This window comes from Panthera onca, chromosome D1 (assembly GCF_046562875.1).
Source record: "Panthera onca isolate mPanOnc1 chromosome D1, mPanOnc1 haplotype 2, whole genome shotgun sequence".
Classification (NCBI taxonomy): domain Eukaryota; kingdom Metazoa; phylum Chordata; class Mammalia; order Carnivora; family Felidae; genus Panthera; species Panthera onca.
In genome coordinates, this window is record NC_138348.1 from 113,208,515 (window position 1) to 113,229,349 (window position 20,835).

Below are 20,835 nucleotides of genomic sequence, written 5' to 3' on the forward strand. Positions count from 1 at the left end.
GGGTTGGTGAAGCATTTACGAAGGTATGACGATAAAGAAAGAATAAGATAAAAATTCAACCAGACCATCTCCAACATCCTTTTAATTTCCAAAGTTTTTTTATTCAAGGGCTCCAGGGAAAGTAGTTGTGTTTTCACAGCGATCACACAGGGACAATGATGCTGCCCTAAGTGACTCAGATGTTTTGGAAGGAATCTCTGTGATGTCCTTGGGAATTCTGGAGAGTGTTCAGCTGTGTCTAGCGATGGACAACAGTCTCTGAGGATGGTTTTGATTTGGGGGCACGATCTAAAACAATCCAGAGACAGATCTGATGGTTAAGGTGTCCGGAAGCAGCTTTAACCATTGACTGAATAAACACTTGTTGAGTTCGGACGTAAGCAAGTGGCAGAAACCAGGGCGTGGGCCGTGCACTTCCTGCTCCCCGATGCCGACATGACAAGGAGCCCAAGGGGTGATCTTCTGGGTTTCAGGTGCTTCGGAGTGTGGCTCTGCGTCCCCAGGGCCGTGTCCCCAGGGCCGTGTCCCCAGGGCCTTGCGCAGCCTTCCTCCCAGGACTCGTCTGTGGGCACACTTTCCCGAGGAGGAGGATGGGAAACACAGAGCCCACACGTCATGCCGACCACACTGAATGAGGCTCATGCGGGTCAAATGGGAGAAACCATCGGGGGTGACTGCAGGGGTCCGTTGCCTTTTCTCACTTCCATCCCCACACCTGTTTTTGGAAGGACAGTAGAAAGCCTCAGAAAAATCAAACCTCTGAACAATATTTGGTTGGAAACACGTTAAGGCAGGTTCAGTTTCTGCTCTTGAAACGGATTTCTGTGTGCATGTGTTTGCAGGGCTGGTGGCAGGAAGTGCTTGCGGCCCACCGTCTTCTCGCCGAACGCACTTTCCTCCGGGTGCCTTTGCCCCTTCACCTCTGTGTTGTGCTGGCTGGGATCTCCAACACCATGGAGGAGTGGGAAGGCTCGTCCTGCTTCTCTGTTAGAGAGGGTGCTTCTAGGGGCGCCAGGGGGGCTCGCCTGTCCCCAAAGGGTCCCTGATGCAGCAGTCACAGGAAACCGGAAACCCCTGGATGACACCCCCCCCCCCCCCCCCACCAGGCGGGCAGACCTCCTCCAGCAGGTGGGAGCCAGGCTCTGGGAGGCCCCGCTGCCGCGTGGGCTTGGCTCTGCCCCGGGGGCTCCCTGCAGCCCAGCCTCAGCTGTGGCGCTTCCACCTTCACAATCCTCGTCTCCCTTCGTCCTTTAGTGTGAGCTCACTGTTGACATCCTGGGGCTGTTCTCCTGATCTGACCATACACACGGTGATAGAAAAAAAGTAGTTAACATTTCTGAATTCAATTCAAATCACTCAGAAACTCAAAGATTACACCATAAAATATATTTATTGAAGCTTCCAGACATTGTAGAATTTTCCTGTTTCATAGAAACAGCTGGTAAACGGCCACATACGTGAGAAATTGTAACTTCTCATTGTTTACTTAGTCCATTTATAAAATCTTCCTCCTGCCCTCTCTGCCGTCGTGCCCCATTTCTTCTGGATTACTCCGAGATGCTGTGTATTTTAACTAAAATAGAATATATTTTTAAGTGTTTAAATGAAAAACTGGTCTTCTATTTTATTAACACAAATTAGGATACAAAAAACAGCCAAAGAATTAATTACTGATTCCTTAAGTACACCATTTTCAACCTCTTACATACATAAATTTTTGAGCCCCTGGAAACCTGAACTGCTTCACAAAAATATTTAATGTTATGAAGGGAATACTCCATTTAACATTAACTCCATTAAACTATTGCTTGAAAGTTGCGTGGTCTGTCATGACCCACTACACAACCCAAGGAGATCAGTAACAAAAGGTACTTAGCTATGTGATAATTTTTTGAACATTTTAAATGCAGATTGGCCACATACTTATTCAAAGTTTAAAGTAGCAAATGTTTCTTTTTTTGCTAATACAGCTTTTACTGTCGTTAGACTCTACTGATTTTTTAGAAACAAAGCAGCTCCACACTGAATCCACCGGTCCGGGCTGCCCCCACACGGAACGTCAATGTTGGTCACCACACGATCCCTCTCAGCACTCGTGTAAACAGGCAAAGATATGCACTCATCAGGGGAATAGGGACCGTATGAACCCTGCAAAAAAGAATGACTTTGTTTTAAAATATGGCAATATACTATTTTGAAGCAGAGCAGTAGAGAAGCAAAGAAAACTCTCCCAAATAATAAGATTTAATATATTAGGAAATGTTTTAACACTAGCATCATAAACCCCATGATCCAGCTGTAACAATCATTTACAAATGTGCTTTTATTTTTAAATTGGTTGACTTATTTAGAGAGCAGCATGAGCAGGGCAAGGGTAGTTAAGTGAGGGAGGGGCAGAGGTGAAGGGGGGGTGGGTTCGGGGGAGAATCCCGAGCAGGGGCCAGGTTGTTGGCACTGAGCCCGATGTAGGGCTTGAACGCATGAACTGTGATGTGAGATCATGACCTGAGATGCAATCAGGAACTGGACGCTCAATCAAATGAGCCACCCAGGGGCCCAGACTACTGCCATTTTGTTAATTATGTGCTGGTTGTTTTTGTCATTCTCTGTTGCCCCCAGGGCTGTCCTCTTGCGGGACTGACGGCATTCTTTAGTGTTAGGCTGGAGTTCTTCCTTGGTGTGTGTTTTGTCTTTTTACTATAGATTTTGGTCTCCGGTGACTGTGAGTTGGAGAACTCCCTAAACATACTGCCATCTGGGCTCTCTGGTCTCAGCCATGCAAACGAGATGATGAAGGGACGTCATCACTTGGAAAGCGTCATGGTGAGCCCCTCACACTGTGGGGCTGCTGTGGCCCTGAGGCCCACCATCTCCAGAAGTCCACCTGTGGCAAACGTGCCCTCCTGCCCGGCATGGGGGGAAAGTCACCAGAGAGCCAAGGCTGAGAGGGGGACCCCCACGGGCCCAGATGTAAAAGGTACCTGAACGTGGCACTGTGGGCCGGACCTGGATTCTGTGCGGGGACAGGCGCTGAAGCTGAGAGGGGGGCTGCGGTGGCATCGCGTTCATCTTCCGGGTCTCATCGATGAGTCACACGATCCACGTTCTGGGTTGAAACAACACATGCAGAGAGCGTTCTGTATCAGCTTGATGGTCGCTCCAGTTCACGCGCACTCCCAAAGGACACGCGCTGTCTCATCTATTTTGTGAGTCCCTTAACTAATTTTCTACATGTGATTGAGTTTACTAGCTCTTTGAACCTTCACACCAGCTTTGTGATTATTTGTTTAGTTCTTCTTGCAGATACGTCTTCTTTCATTTGAAATGTATTCCTCTGTCGCCTCATTTTGTCTGACTTCCTATGGGTTACGTGGAAAGCTTTTAGAAGTCTTCAAAGAAAGGCCTCCGTGGGCATGTTCCGTGGGTAGACTGCATGTACCTGGTGGCTCTGGTGGACTATGTGGAGGTGGACTGTAGCCTGGGGTCCTGGGGCATCTCTCACCAGTATCCCCCTGGTGGCACGGCTGGAGCTGAAGGTAACCTGGCTGGGGGCTCCTGGCAGGGCAGGTGCTGCTGAAGCAGGGAGGGGCTGGAAGACCCCAGGGTGTCTCACACAAGGGTTGCCTGCTGAGTCATGCGGAGCTGAAGTGGGTACCTGCGTACCTTGGCAAGACATCTGGAGCCATGATGGGTGTTGTCAGAGCATGTCCTGTTGTGTGCCATGGTGGGGCCATCTTGGGACGGCTGGGGCTGGTGGAGGCTGGGGATCTGGGACTCGCTACAGCAGCTGGCTAGCCAGGGCCCCCATAGCCTGTGCCCATCTGCGCTGTCAATGTGGAAGGGGAACGTTACAGTGGCTCCAGCCAGCTCCCCTCCCCCCAATCCACAAGAGAGGTCCACGCATCTCCTGCTGTTAGGCAGACACTGCAGGCCTGGATCCTTTAAATCATAGCTGCCCTATCAAATGACCGCTCTCGTTCCTGTGCCCCAGGGTAGACCAATCTGCTCAGCATCTCTCAGGGCTGGCCCTCCAGGTGTGGATGGCGGTGGGGACGGGGCTTGGTCCCCCCTGCTCTTCTCTCCATGGTCCTTCTATCCTCTGTCCTGCAGAGACGTTGCTCGGTTGGCCCGGTGCATCGGTGTTGACTCCATGTGTGTCTGTGAAGGAGGGGAGTCAGGGTCTTTTCCCATGTCACCATCTCAGATCCTCTCCCAACAGTACTTCCTTAATGTCCTCTTCTCTCCATTATCCACCTAGTTCTAAGTTTTTGTTGTTGCTGGAACCATAATTCAAATAAAGCCCACATGCTGCAGTTTGTTGATAGGTCTCTTAGTTCTCCTAAATTTATAGGTTTTTGCTCCTGTTTTCCTTGAAGTTTATTTGCTGAAGAAACCACATCCTGGTTGGTTCCATTCCCATGGCATCACGTTCTTCCATTCCCTGGATTCCTGGGAACTGGATCCGGAGGTGAGTTTGGATTCAGATTGAATTTTTGGCACAAACCCTGCAAAGGTGGCACTGTATGCTTTCACAAGTAGGCACGCAGTATTTGGGTCTCTCTTTAGATATGAGGAGCCACGAGATTCTATCACACCAGAATCACACAACAGGAATCTAATTCCACTAACCCTTCTTCACTTCTAGGCAGACAGGGATATACAAGGAGAAACTCCCATTACCAATCTTTGGATCATCATGAGGCATCATTCACTTAGAAAAGGCCGAAGAAATGCCCCTAAGTTCCCTCTGTTTATGTGCTTTCCAAGTAAATTTGTTCCCTAGTATGCTGTAAAGGTGATTAATGACCTCCTCCTTCCTTAAAAGTATTATGGCGAATTGGTGGATTTCAGCACACCTGGTGGGTTTCCATCGGTGCCGCTATTGACGCATTGCTACTAAAACTGTCAATCTCTGCACAGGGGGAGTTCTTTAAATCGGCTCTTGAGTATTTATTGTTTGTTTTTTGCTATGTGTCAGGTCATCTTCAGCTTTCTTGCTTTCTGGTATGTCAGTGGGTGATAGCCCATCTTGTACATCTGCTGTCTCAGAAATTCGATGAGTCGTGATTGTGAGGATCCTTGAGATTCCTTTAATGGGAAGTGGTGGCAGGGATTGTGACATGGGAACGCCTTCTCACCCCCCTCTAGGATTATTCTGTGATGGGGGCTTAGAAGCACATATTTTCTAAAGAGAAATATCACGAGTTCATGGAATTTCCAATTCCAATTTTGGATTAATGTGCTTTTTGAGTTGATATACAATTTTATTCCACTAATGATTACTTCTTAGACTTGAAATGAGACTTAAGGGGAAAAGCTGGACTCATTCTAGAATTTGACACATGGAGAATGGGAAACCCAGGGAGGCTGCACCGTGGTAAGGAGCCGCAGTCAGCCGGAGAAAGGTCTGCCACATGAACACTGGCACCAGGGCACTGTGTTCTTTCGTCGCTTTCAGAAGAGAAGACACAGGACAATGGAAAAGGAATCGGCTTCGGGCTCTGGAGTACCTGGCCTCTCTGAGCACCAGTTTCTCTATTTCTCAAGGGTACTTGTCCACCTAATAGGATGTTGAAAGGACTCAACGGTACATGAAATAATTCAAATATAAAGCATTTATCCACATATCTCTAATTCTTTGGGCTACATATACAAATCATTTTTTTTAATTCCCTACCAATTCTCAGATGAACCAGACAAAAAAAAAAAACGTAGCTTTTTAGCTTCTACTACATGTCGTGAACAGTGTTAGGACAGAGAGAAACAAAAATACTTTTTCCTACCTGGAAAAATTTACAACACACACTCTATTTTTAAGGATAAGAGGGAATTATATGAAATTTTGATTATCTTTTCCAATATGCACCCCGCCTCCCGCTTACACAGATGCTGCCTCAACCTCTGCCTCTTCTGGTACTTGATCTATATCAGTTAAGTCCCTTTGAAAGCTCATTCACTCGTAACTTGCCTAAATCTTAACCTGATTTGCACAGAACAAAACCCATTCTCTATGGAGAATCATTGCCCAGATACATAAAGAGACCATCTGCCCTGCATCTCATTTTTCTCTTTTTGTATTGGTGATTCTGTCGGTTTTTATCCATTTCACTTAACAGCATTTTATATGCTAATGTCATGCTTAGAATTATAGAGCCTAAGCATTTTAGTATATAGCCAAATAAAGAGAAAAATAATATTTGAAGCTTAAAATTCAGCTTAGGAAACACTATATTCATCAAACATACAGACTGTAACTTTTGGGAAAATGAGTATTTTGGAAAATCAAAATAATGTATTACTCTGGGATATGTTAAACTTACAAAGATTAAGGAAGAAAATGAATCCTCACTTGCACCTCAGAGAAAATACAGGATTTGGAGCTGAGAGAATTTTCACCATTATCAGCTGGTGCCTAAGCTCTTCCCTCTTCTCCAATTCTGCTTCCATGGCAGAGCTTCAGGTTCCAGAAGCTTCTGTAATTTTCACGACTCTGTAGCCACTCCTGAATCTAGTAACCTAGTGCAGGCCTGTACTGTCACATCCCTCAGCAGAGAGCACACACACACTGTATATTCTTGGGATGAAATGATCTACATCTATGAATACCTGTTTACAGACCTCAGAAGGGTCTTAAATTATCTCTGTCACCTGACACTTGCTTTGCTGGCCATCACTTTGATGGGAGACATGAAAATAGAAACGGCATACTGAAACGTCACCATGCTAGTCCTTCCTCTTAGCTGTGATGCCAAGTGATTTTGTCTTTAAATTAGGACTTAACAGTAATGCAGAGCTGATATTTTGCATGTTCACTATTGATTTTCTAGTTTTTGCATATATTTCCAAATCCTTCCACTCTTGCTTGGTTTTTGTTGTAACGTGGGGGTACAAATTTTGCTACCAAAACCTACAGTGTTTTGTTTTTTCTTTTTAATTGTTTGAGAGAGAAAGAGCAAGCGCACACACACGGGAAGGAGCAGAGAGAAGGAGAGAGAGAGAGAGTCCCCAGCCGTCTCTGCACTCTCAGTGCAGAGCGCACCGTAGGACTCAAACTTATGAACCATGACATCAGGACTCCCGAGGGGAACTCAAGAGTTGGACACGTAACCGACAGAGCCACTGGGCGCCCTTGTACCGTGTTTTCAAAGCAAAGCAGCACTGTTGTCTCCTAAGTTCTTTGTCGTACTTGTTTGCTGGCATTTTTTATTCAAGTGTATGTGGCACACAGCGTTCTCCTTCCTGTGCACGATAGGAGTTGACGACTGTGAGCAGCTCTCAGTGCTCATCAGGGCAAGCATTTCCTGAGCCCCGTCACCTGTCTCACCCAGGCCCACTGTTGCTTCCTACAACTTTGCCGGTCATTTCTCAACCTCTCTTTCCTGGTAATCATTAGAACCTGTGAAGAAGCGAAATGGACTTGCTCTCAGGTCACAGGAGCACAGCTAAGTCCTTTGGCATTTCCGCTGTTAGCACAGTACCTTGTGCAGACAGAAGCCCCGTCGATATCGTTTAGCTGAATCAAATTCTTATGACCCAAATCCCACTTTAATATGTTTCTAGTAACAGACAAGCTTAGGTAAGAAACATTTGCACGAAACTAAAATTGTACTAAATACTATTCATAAACTCGCTGAGTGCTATTAACAAACACACAAACGAATGCAAACAAGAAGACTCATTAGGAAGCCTTACAATGTTACAGGCCATGAACACAAAGCAGTTAGACATTACTAAAATTTAGTAATTAAAAACCTGTATGTTGTTCTTAAAGTGGTTAATATCCTCATATATCCTACTTTATTAAAATAGAATCTGGTCCACTTTTTCAGTTCCATAATGAGGCTAAAATTTGGATTTCATACTCCTTTCTGAGCTCCGGAGAGTAAGTCAGAAGTGTGCATGTGTTACGAACAGCAGGCAGCAGGCTAGTATTTGAAGTAAGACAATTCGTTTCACAAAAGGCAAATGAAGATATGAGCAAACAACTTCACCAACAAACCAAAGAAAACAACAAAATGAGAAAACACCAGAAAACAAAATGATCTAGCTTGATTACGTTTTAAGTATTTGGCTAATATGTTTTATTATATATACATTTTTTGTAAATATTTTGTTTTTAAGTAATCTCCATGACCAATGTGGGGCTCAAACCCCCAACCCTGAGGTCAAGAGTTGCATCCTTTACCACTGAGCCAGGGTTTTATAATATTTCTCATCAGTTGATGCATAAACCCAACTAACTTATTTTAAAACATACTTTTTTTTTTTTTTTTTTTTTTTTTTTAGAAAAGAAGATACTAGAAAATCAGCTTTAATGTACATGAAAGTGGCACGATTTAGCGATCTAACTTCAGAACAATATTTCAAAACAGGAAACGGACAACTTGCCAGCAGTGAGTACCATGAAAGATGCTGTTTGGTCAAGACTAAAATGTACTTTGACAGAGAAATACTTTCTTCATATATTTCAATAATATAATGCTAATAATACAGTTTTCACAGCAAGTCCCTAACAGAGAAAAACATCACATAGAAAATATGTTAATATTTATTATTTTAAACCAGGGTGCATACAAGACAGAGCTTTGAGCATACATCTACTGACACACAAGGTGATAATATTTTTATATAAAACTAATACAAAGACTGTTTTTGTGAGCAGTGCACAGAATCCCGTTTTAGTCCCTAGGAAGGCTGTTTCTGAAGTTGAACTGTCTGTGGTGGTATCTGCTGATATTCTCAAATATGTAATGAATCTTCAAGGGCAAGCAGACAACGCTGTGTTTATTAAATTTGCACTGAATAGGGTTTCTTGAGAACCATGGAATAACGTCGTATACAACAGTTTTGGGAAATGCTTTAGAGAAAGCAAGTATTTTTTCGGGTAAAACCCCCTCAGATAATCCCACTTTGCATGTAGATTATTTCAACCCGAACTCCTGAGCTAGAACTGCAGCCATGTTAAGAATCTGCATTGTGAATGAGTGTGTAAATGACATTGTGCATGAGTGAGTGTGTAAATGAACAGCATCACCTTAGTGCACACAGATCATGTGCATAGGAAAACAAGGAAAAGAGCTTCATGTGTATTTTATTTATAATTCCTCTTGAGAATTCCTAATTCTATCATTAATTGGCAAAGTGCATTGCCTTTATAACAGAAGAATGGTAGAGCCCCTCCCCCAGTAAAATTGGGAGAATCTCTTGCTCTTACCCTTCAGCTGGTACCGCATGCTGGAACATAACAAACTCTGGCAATCTAAAATGTTCTAGAGACAGCAGAGGGGCCGTGTGCTTCATAGCAGGGCTGGCCACACTCCTGCAGGAATGGAGCTACCCAGGGCCGTCAGGGGGCAGATAAGGTGGAAACAACTGGGAAGGAACCTTCTTCTGATCCAAAGAGGAAGAGTCACCAAAGTTTTGAACTGCTTATCTCCTCTGAGTTTATCAGAGGACTGTAGACCTCTGCCATAAACTAGCTTTTAAAAACATTTTTTTAATGTTTATTTATTTTTTAGAGACAGAGAGAGAAAGAGTGTGAGTGGAGGAGGGGCAGAGAGAGAGGGAGACACAGAATCTGAAGCAGGCTCCAGGCTCCGAGTTATTAGCACAGAGCCCAATGTGGGGCTCGAACTCACGAACCACGAAATCATGAACTGAGCTGAAGTAGGACACTGAACTGACTGAGCCACCCAGGCACCCCTGCCATAGAGTAACTTTAAGAGTAAATGAAAACGTAAATTTTTTTACTGGCTTATGTAAATTGATGTGACGCTTCCTTTCATTTTATGCTGGCTCCTTCTCTCCTAGTAAAAATGCACTAAATGTTAATGTTCTTTCCCCCCTAAATTCTGTAAAACATTTTAAGAAATCTACAGCTGCCCTAAATTTTTTTTTCTTCGACAAAGTATTGCTTCTGTCAAACAGAAGTTGGAGAGTTTGAGTCCTGTGGTTTCTGATGCAGCTCCTCAAGTCTGCTCTTGTCTGAAAGCAGATGAGATCCACGTCAGCAGGCAGGGATGTCTCCCCCTAGATTTTATTCGTGGATACTGAGATCTGAACTTGATATAATTTTCTCACATCATAACTACTGTTCTCAGTTGTCGGCCATAGTAACCACAGAAAAATCACGCACAGGTCCGATGGCCATGAGCTGCACAGCGCGGCCGTGTGGTCTCACGCCGCTCAGCAGTCTGGGCCTGGGCCCGAGAAGTAGACAGCGCCCCGGGTTGAACGTTAACTGCCTGATGGCTTAGCACGCTGTCCAGGTCACAATGCACAACCTTTGAAGCTTCCATTTTGCTTACAATGGAGATGAAAATCCTATCTCAGACTTTCTTGGAAGGCCTACATATTCTGTATTTCACACATACGTGCCTGGCACGTAATCCGTACAAATAAACGCTAATTGTTATAGTTGACACTAGCACTCCCATTGTGGGGCTCATGAACAATCACTTAATTCACCGGATGGCCAGTTACTTCACCAGCCAACCAGGAAAACTGCTAACTGACCAGACCCGCAGGCCTGTGATGAAAGGGGTTGTGTGTTCCATACTGTGACCACATCCATCCTCTTAGAGCCAGACTGACTTGCGTCACACCTTACCACAGTCCTGTTCTAAACCCTGCTGGCCATACGTGCTGTGAACCCCGGGAGTGGTTATATGCCTTGTCATATGTGGTCTCAGCCTTCCTTCATTTTTTAGTGAAGTGTAGCTGACAGGCCGTGTTTCATCAGTGTCAGGGGTACAGCATGTGATTGGACAAGTCTATACGTGCCAGTGGGTCACCACAGTGTGGCTGCCCCTGTCCCCATGCAAACTCCGCTGACTACATTCCCTGTGCTGTGCCTGTCATTCCCGTGATGTATTCATCCAATAACTGCAAGCCTGCACCTCCCCCTCCCTCCACCCACCCCCCACTCCCGGCCCTGCCCTCTGACAGCCCTGTTTGTTCTCTGTAGTTTTGGGTCTGTTTCTGTTTTGTATTTACGTGTGTCTTTTATTTTTTAGATTCCTCATAGATGTGAAATCATATGGCCTTTGTCTTTCTCTGACTTCTTGAAATTAGCATTATACCCTATAGGTCCATCCATGTTGTCACAAATGGCAAGATGTCATTCTTTTTTATGACTAATACTCCGTTGTATACCATACACATCTTCTCTATTTATTTGTCTGTGGATGAACGCTTGGTTGCATCCATTATCTTGGCTGTTGTACATAATGCTGCAATGAACATAGGGGTGCATGTACCTTTTTTGAATTGGTGTTTTCATACCCAGTAGATGAATTACTGGATCGTAGGGTAGTTCCATTCTTACTACTTTCAGGAAGCCCCATACTGTCTTCCACAGTGACTGCATCAACTTACATTCCTACCAGCAGTGCTTGAGACTAACAACTTCTCCACATCCTTGCCAGCACGTGTTGTTTTGTGTGTTGTTGGCTTTAGCCATCCTGACAGGTATGAGGTGATACCTCTTCATAGTGTTGACTTGGATTTCCCTGAGGGTGGGTGATGTTGAGCATCTTTTCACGTGTCTGTTGGCCATCTGGATGTCTGGAGAAATGTCTGTTCATGTCTTCTGCCCATCTTCAATGGGATTATTTGTTTCTTTTGCTCTGGAATTGAATAAATTCTTCATATATTCTTCATATACTTATTGGATGTATCATTTAGTAGACCACCTTTTCATTTGGTAGAGGTTTCTTTCACCATGCAAAAGCTTTTTATTTCTGGCATAATTTGCTTTTGTTTCCCTAGCCCCATAAGACACATCTAGAAAAATGTTTCAACAGCTGATGTCAAAGAAATTACTGCCTGTATTTGCTGCTAGGAGTTTTATGGTTTGTCTCACATTTAGGTCTTTGATCCGTTTTGAGTTTATTTTTGTGTGCTGTGTAAGAAGGTGGTCCAGGTTCATTCTTCTGCATGTCGCTGTCCCGTTTTCCCAGCACCATTTGTTGAAGAGATGTTTTTGCCACATTGTGCATTACTGCTTCTCTTGCTGTCTATTCCCTGACCGTATAAGCACGGGTTTATTTCTGGTTCTCTAATCTGTTCCATTGATCTATGTGTCTATTTTGGGGCCGGTACCATACTGTTGTGATTACTAAAGATTCATATTATACTTTGAAATCTGGGATTGTGATGCCTCCAGACTTGTTCTTTCTCGACAGAGCTTCAGCCGTTCGGAGTCTGCTGTGGTTCCACACAAATTTTAGTACTATTTATTCTAGATAGGTGAAAAATGTTGGTATTTTAATAAGGACTGCATTGAATCCTTTCAGTAAGATGCACATTTAACAATACTTTTATACATTTCACACATTAGGAATGGAATATGTTTCAAATTGTGTCATCTTCGGTTTACTTAATGTTATACAGTTTGTAGACTATAGGTCTTTCACCTCCTTATTTAAGTTTATTCCTATGTATTTTATTATTTTTGGTGCAATTGTAAATGGGATTTTCTTTTTAAATTTATTTTTAATTGCAGCATAGTTAACCTAGAGTGTTACATAAGTTTCAAATATACAGTATAGTGATTCCACAGTTCTATATATTACTTGTTACTCAGTGCTCATCAAGATAAGTGTAATCTAACTCCCTGTGACCTGTCTCACCCATTCTTGCACTGACCTTCCTTCTATTAAGTGCCAGTTTGTTCTCTACAGTTAAGAATGTTTTTTGGTTTTTCTCTTTTTTTTGTTCATTTGTTTTGTTTCTTAAATTCTACATATGAATGAGATCATATGGTATTTGTCCTTCTCTGACTTGCTTATTTCACTTTAAGTATTGTATTCTCATGTTCCATCCGTGTCCTTCCAAATGGCAGGATTTTGTTCATTTTTACTGGTGAGTAATATTCCAGTGTGGGTGTGTACTCCACGTCTTTATCCAGTCACCTATCGATGGACATTTGCGTTGCTTCCATATCTTGGCTACTGTAGACAACACTGGGGTGCATGTTATCTTTTTGCATTAGAGTTTTCTTTTTTTTTTTTTTTTTTCCTTCCCTGCCCCCATGGTCTTCTGTTAAGTTTCTCAGGATCCACACAGGAGTGAAAACATATGGTATCGGTCTTTCTCTGTATGACTTATTTCACTTAGAGAGTCTTCATATTCTTTGGGTAAATACCCAGTAGTGCAATTACTAGATTCCAAAGTAGTTCTATTTTTAAATTTTTAAGGAACTTCCTTACTGTCTTCCACAGTAGCTGTATCAACTTCCATTCCTGCCAGCAGGGCATAAGACTTTTTCTCCATATCCTTAACACCACTTGCTGTTTCTTGTGTTTTTTATTTTTGCCATTCTGACAGATGTGAAGGGATATCGGACGGTGGTTTTGATTTGTATTTCCCTGATGATGAGTGATGGTGAGCATCTTTTCAAATGTCTGTTGGTCATCTGTATGTCTCCTTTGGAGAAATGTCTGTTATGTTTTCTGCCCGTTTTTTTTTTTTTTTTTTTTTTTTTTTAATTTATTTTTGGGACAGAGAGAGACAGAGCATGGATGGGGGAGGGGCAGAGAGAGAGGGAGACACAGAATCGGAAACAGGCTCCAGGCTCCGAGCCATCAGCCCAGAGCCTGACGCGGGGCTCGAACTCACGGACCGCGAGATCGTGACCTGGCTGAAGTCGGACGCTTAACCGACTGCGCCACTCAGGCGCCCCTCTGCCCGTTTTTAAATTGGATTTTTGTGTGTGTTGAGTGGTACAAGTTCTTTATATATTTTGGATACTAACCCTTTATTGGATATGTCATTTGCAAATATCTTCTCCCATTCAGTAGGCTGTCTTTCAGTTGTGCTGGTGGTTTCCTTTGTTGTGCAGAAAGAAGCTTTTTATTTTGATGTAGTCCCGATACTTTATTTTTGCTTTTGTTTCCCTTGGCTCAAGAGACAAACCTAGTAAGTAACTGTAGTGACCAAGGTCAGGAAAATTGCTGCCTGTGTTCTCGTCCATGATTTTCATGGTTTCCCGTCTCACATTTATGTCTTTAACCCATTTTGAGTTTATTTTTGTGTACGGTGTAAGACAATGGCCCACTTTCATTCTTTTGCATCTTGCTGTCCAGTTTTCCCAACACCATTTGTTGAAGAGATTTCTTCCCGTTGCATATTCTTGGCTCCTTTGTCATAAATTAACTGACCATGTAAATGTGGTTTTACTTTGGGGCCTGCTATTCTGTGCCATTGATCAATATGTCTATTGTTGTGACAGGACCATATGGTTTTGATTACTATAGTTTTGCAACATACCATTAGGTCTGGAATTGTGATACCTCCAGTTTTGTTTTTCAGATTGTATGGCTTTTTTGTTTTCTGGTTTTATATGTATTTTAGGATTGTTTATTCTAGTTCCATGAAAAATGTTGTTGATATGTTGTTAGGGATTGCATTAAATATGTAAATTGCTTTGGACAGTACACACATTTTAACAACATTTTGCTCTTCCCACCCATGTGCACGGACTGTGTTGGTTGCTTTGTGTCGTCTTCAGTTTCTTTCATCAATGTTTGATGTTTTCAGAGTGTAAGTCTTCTACCTCTTGGGTTACGTTTATTCTTAGTTATCTTATTATGGGCTGCAAATGTAAACGGGATCGGTTTCTTATTTTTGCTTTCGGCTGCTTCATTATCAGTGTACAGAAATGCAATGGAATTCTTTTTAAAATTTTAATTCCAATACAGTAAACATACAGTGTTATATTAGTTTCAGGTGTACAATGTAATGATTGAACAATTCCATACATCACTCAGTGGTCCTCACAGCAGGTGCACTCCTTAATCCCTGTTACCTGTTTCCCCATCCCCCCCACCAATACCCTTTCCTGACCCGTAGGAACCTTCAGTGTGTTCCTGAGAGTTACTATAGAGCCTGTTTCCTGGCTTGTCTCTTCCTCTCTTTTTTAAATACCTTTGCTCGTTTGTTTTGTTTCTTAATTCCACATGAGTGAAATCATATCCCATTTGTCTTTCTTTGGCTTATTTCACTTAGCATAATGCTCTCTAGCTCCATCCATGTTGTTGAAAATGGCAAGAATTCTTTTTTATGGCTGAGTAATATTCAATGGCACCCCCCGCCCCCCCCCCCCCCCCCCCACACACACAAACACCCTGCATCTTCTTTATTCATCTATCCATGGACACTTGGGCTGCTTCCATAATTTGCCTGTTATAAATAATGATGCTATAAACAGAGGGATGTATGTATCCCTTTGAATTAGTTTTTGCATTTTTTGGTAAATACTCATGAGTGTGATTACTGGATTGTACAGTAGTTCTTTCTCTTTTAACTTTTTGAGGAACCTCATACTGTTTTCCACAGTGGCTGCACCAGTTTGCATTCCCACCAACACTGAACTAAGGTTGCTTTTTCTCCACACCCTTGCGAATCTTGTTTGTGTTGTCGATTTTAGCCATTCTGACAAGGTAGGAAGTCATATCTCATTGTGGTTTTGATTTGCATTTCCCTGATGCAATGCGATGGATTTCTGTATATTGATTTGTATTCTGTGACTTTACTGAATTCATTTATCAGTTCTAAGTAGTTTTTGGGTGGACTGTTTACAGTTATCCCTATGACATCATGTCACAACCTGCAAATGATGAAAGTGTGACTTCTTCCTCACCGATTAGGATGACTTTGATTTTTGTTGTCTCACTGCTGCCTCTAGGACTTCCAGTACTATGTTGTATAAAAGTGGTGAGAGTGGACAACCTTGTCTTGGGAAAAGCTCTCAGGTTTTCACCATTTAGTATGATGTTCACTGTCAGTTTTTCATACATGGCCTTTATTACAGGGAGCTAGGTTCCCTCTAAAGCTACTTGGTTGAGGCCTTTTATCATGAATCGAAGTTGTATTCTGTCAAATGCTTTTTCTGCAACTACTGAAACCCTGTTTTTCTTTATCATTTCTCTTACTGATGTGATGTATCATTTTGACTGATTTGCAAATGACAAACCACCCTTGCCTTCATTATGGAAATATATCTGACTTCATTGTGGTGAATGATTTTTTTTAGTGTACTGTTGAATTTGGTTTGCTAGTATTTTATTAAGAATATTTGCAACCATATTCATAAGAGACATTAGCCTATAGTTCTCTTTTCTAGGGAAGTCTTTATCTGGTTTTGCTATCAGGGTAATGCTGGCCTGGTAGAATGAATTTGGAAATTTTCCATCTTTTTCTATTTTTTTTGAATAGTTTGACCAAAATAGGTATTAACTTTTCTTTAAACGTTTGGTAGAATTGCCTTGGGAAGCCATCTGGCCCTCATCTTTTGTTTGTTGAGAGTTTGATTACTGATTCCATTTCATTGCTGGTAATTAGTCTGTTCAAATTTCCTGTTTCTTCCTGGTTCAGTTTTGTAAGTTCCTACGTTTCTAGGGATTTATCTATTTCTTCTCAGTTCCAATTTGTTGGTGTATAATTTTTCACAGTATTTTCTGGCAACTGCTTGTATTTCTTGGTTGTTTGCTGAGTCTGGCTAGAGATTTATCAATTTTGTTGAACTTTTAAAATTTTTTTAGTTTCTATATCACTTATTTCTGCTCTAATCTTTTTATTTCCTTCCTCATGCTGCTTTTGGGTTTTGTTTGTTCTTCTTTTTCTAGCTCTTTTAGGTTCAAGGTTAGGTTGTTTATTTGAAATTTTTCTTGTTTCTTGACGTAGGCCTGAATACATAGGTATTTCCATCTTACAACTGCTTTTCCTGTGTTCCAAAGAATTTGGACAATTGTGTTTTATTTTTTAAAATTTTACCATTATTCTTTATTTCAATTCCAGTACAGTTAACAAACTGTGTTATACTAATTTCAGGTGTACAATATTGTGATTCAACAATTCCATACATGACTCAGTGCTCATCATGCACCTGATTTTCTGCAAGTATGACCTCTCCACTGACATAAGTGGATGTTAAAGTCCCCTACTATTACTGTATTACTATCAATGTCTCTCTATTAATATTTGTTTTATGTATTTAGGTGCTCCAATGTTGGATGCATAAATACAATTGTTACATAATCTTGATCGACTGACCCCTTTTACCATTACGTGATGCCCTTCTTTGTCTCTTGTTACAGTCGGTTTTATATTTCAATGTTTTTAAATGTTTATTTTGAAAGAGCATGAGCAGGGGAGGGGCAGAGAGGGAGACACAGAATCCAAAGCAGACGCCAGGCTCTGAGCTGTCAGCACTGACCCCGAAAGTGGGGCTCGAACTTATAACCCTACCTGAGTCACCCAGGCGCCCCTCTTGTTACAGTCTGTTTTAAAGTCTATTTTGTGTAAGTATTGTTACCCTGGCTTTTCCCCCCCTCCACTCTATTTGCACGCTACATCTTTCACTTTTAGCCTGTGTCTCTAGGTCCGCAAGTGAGTCTCTTGTAGGCAGGATATAGGTGGGTCCTGTATTTTTATCTGTTAGGTCACCTTGTGTTTACTGATTGGAGCATTTAGACCATTTACACTTAATTATTGATAGGAATTCAACTGTCATTTTGTTCACTAGTTTGTTTGTAGTTCTCTATTATCTGCTTTTCCTTTTGCCCTATTTCTTAATGATTGATGGGTTTCTTCTGTAGTATTATGCTTCGCTTCTTTAAATTTGTGTGTATCTATCATAGGTTTTGGGTTTGTGGTTGCCATGAGTATTTAGCAACTCTGGATTTAGTTTATGGTCATTTAAGTTTGAACATATTTTTAAAGAACTTCTATTTGACTCCATCCTCCATGTTTTATTTATAAGTTATCATATTTTACATCTTTGTAGTCATAATTTTCTTATTTCTAATTCTAGCCTTTCCTCATCTACTTGAAGTCCCTTTAACATTTTTTGTAACCCCAGCTGTATAGTGATGAACTTGTTTAACTTCTGTCTGGGAAATCCTTACTCAATTTTGAATTATACACTTGCTGGGTATTCCTCGTTATAGGTTTTCTTCTCATCACTTTGAATATATCATGCCACTGTCATCTGGCCCTCAAAGTTTTTGCTGAAAAGTCAGCTGATAACCTTAAGGAGTTTCCCTGAGATGTAACACTTTGCTTCTCTGTTGCTGTTTTTAAAATTTTCTCTTTAACAGTACTTTCTGCCATTTTAATAATTGAGTATTGGTGTGGACCAACTGGTGTGGTTTCATCTTGTTTGGAACTCTCTATGCTTCTTGAACCTGGATGTCTGTTTCCTCCCCCAGGTTAGGTCAGTTTTCAGCTACAATTTCTTCAAGTAAGTTTTCTGCCTCTTTCTCTCTTCTGCTTCTGAGATTCCTATAATGTTAATGTTTGTTTGTGTGTTTGACGTTGTCCAAGATACCCCTTAACCTATCCTCATTTTTTAAATGTTTATTTTTGAGAGAGACAGAACACAAGGGGAGGAGCAGAGAGAGAGAGAGGGAGACACAGAATCCGAAGCAGGCTCCAGGCTCTGAGCTGTCAGCACAGAGCCCAACACCGGGCTCAAACCCACAAACTGTGAGATCATGACCTGAGCCAAAGTCAGACACTTAACCAACTGAGCTAATCAGGGATCCCCTGCTATCCTCATTTTTAAAAATTGTTTTTACTTTTTACTGTCCAGCTTGGGTGCTTTCCATGGCCCTGTCTTCCAGATCACCAATCCATTCTTCTGCATCCTGTGTTGATTCACTCTAGTGTATTTATCCTTCCCATATCACAGTCTTCAGTTCTGACTGGTTTTAAATACCTTTTCTAGGTTTGTTGATGTTGTCCCTGCGATCTTCCATTATGTATCAGGTGTGTCGCTTGCCTCAATGTCATTCGGTTCTCGCTGGGGTCACGTCTTGTTCTTTGGGTTGGAGCAACACTCTGCATGCTGTGCTGGACTTTGTGTGTTTCTGTAAACTGGGTGCACCAGCTACTTGAACCTCAAAGAGTGTCCTTTGGTGGTCGTCCCGTGTAGACTGTGTGCCTGCTGACTTGAGCCGTGGGCTGGGGCCCTGGGGCACTCTGAGCGTGGCTGCAGGGGCCTCATGACGAGGCCATGGACGGCGAAGTGGAGGGTGGGCCGGGGGCCCCAGGGTGCTCTGGATAAGGGGCACCCCACCAGGTCAGAAAAACCGTGCTGGTAGTGAGCTGGGCTGGCAGGGCGCTCTGCTCAGGGCTACTCTGACGTGGCAAGTGGATCTGAAGCTGGCACGGGCCGGGCTGTCCCGGGGGCTCCCTGCAGGGGACACCCTGGCAGGTGACTGCCATCACCTGGGGTGTGGGCTGGGTGTTTTATGGTGCTTCGTACTGGGGGTGTCCTGGAGGGCAGCTGGAACCAAAAGGCAGGGGCAGGGGCACCTGGATGGGGCCTCTGGAGCTTCGGCAGACATGACCCACGAGGTCTCAGAGGGCCGTGTGGGGCAGGACTCCCCGCGAGCCCTGGGAAGCGTTCTGGGGTACGTACTATGCACCTGTGTCACCTTGGGGCAGTGGCGGGAGCTGCAGCGAGTGCTGGACGGGGCCGTCTCCGGGGCCGCCACCGGGGCGTGACTCCTGAAAAAGGTGTGGGCTAGGACCCGCGGCACATTGAAGCAGGCTGGCCACAGCGCTCGGACCCCATCCCCAAATGTGCTATGAAGGCGGACCGGCAAGGTGTGCCATGGCGCTGCCCGGGCCTCCCACCCCGAGCGTGCGGGCAGGAATCTTGGGCTGGATCTTTGCTATCCTTGTTGCTGTTGTCCTGTGCCCCGGGACGGATGGATGTGCCCGCAGTCCCTTGGCGCTGTCCTTCGCTGCTGTGGTTCCCTGATCCCGTCTCTCTTGCTGTTCTCTACGTGGTCTGTGCGCCGTTGTCTGTGTGATCCCCGTACAATGTGGCTGTGCAGAGATGTCCAGTCGGCCCGCGGGCTCCGTCAGTAGGAACTGCTTCATAAGAGGAATACACGCGGTGTGTCTTGAAGGAGGTGAGTTCAGGGTCTTCCTCTGCCGCCAACTTAGACCCCATCTTGGCCGACCTTTCTAACTACATCCGCTCCCGTCTCTGATAGGACCTGTGCATCCCAGACGATGCACCTGCAGTTCCCAGGAGGCTGTACCTTCCTTCAGACCCTACCGGCTCGCATTCGCATGTGCCGCCCCTTCTATCTGAAACGCCTCGCCTCCACTTCTTGTATTTCCTGGAACTCTCGTTACTCCCACTGTGCCTACGGCAGTGAGAGAAGCTGCCTCCTCCTTTCGTGACTTTGCTTCATCTGCATACCTGTTACACATGTGAGGCCTCTCTCAGCTACCAGTTTACGTAAACCTCCGTAACTGTACTTAAGACTCTGGACAGGAGCTGTTTGCCCGCCAACTCGACCCAAGTTGGTTTCCGACTTGATGGAAAAACCCAGCTTGTCTGTGGAAGCCCAGTGTTCAGGATGATACACAGTACACAGGAATGTAATTGTTATCACACTATCGTAAAAACCTTCCAACATAGTAGCATCATGATAAATGAGACTTATGACATGTGAGGCACAGGGCTAGGTATGCTTCAGACGCACAAGAACTTATTCAACCTTCAACATGGTGCTGTAGGAGCATCATGGTCTGCAATCTCAAATGAGAAAATTGGGGTCAGTGAGGTCAGGTAAGTTGGCCCAAACGGCCCGGCTCATCAGCTGGGGAGGTGGGGCTGCCAACACTGCGCAGTGAAGCCTGCAGCAGGGTGCCTCACCTTCTACAAGACCGTGGTTACGTTTATACAGAAGGAAGGAGGTCAGCGTAAAGGAAGGGAAAGGGGTTAGCCTTCCATTGAGAAGGAAATCCCCTTCATAAAAGTAAAAAATCCTTATTATCTTTGAGCCATTTCTTTTACTGGCTAAATATCTG

At 43.5% G+C, this 20,835-nt stretch overlaps 1 protein-coding gene across 5 annotated transcripts in view; it reads right to left on the reverse strand.

Annotated features, from left to right (window-relative positions):
* Positions 1-1,371: 1,371 nt before the first annotated feature.
* The window catches only part of DYNC2H1 (dynein cytoplasmic 2 heavy chain 1), a 343,887-nt gene continuing 324,423 nt past the window's right edge, over positions 1,372-20,835 (reverse strand). For all 5 annotated transcript variants that reach the window (XM_078432668.2, XM_078432669.2, XM_078432667.2 and 2 more), the window contains one exon: positions 1,372-2,148. In XM_078432668.2, coding sequence (XP_078288794.2) covers positions 1,990-2,148 — 159 coding nt within the window. In that variant the 3' untranslated portion in view covers positions 1,372-1,989. The remainder of the gene's footprint in view (positions 2,149-20,835) is intronic.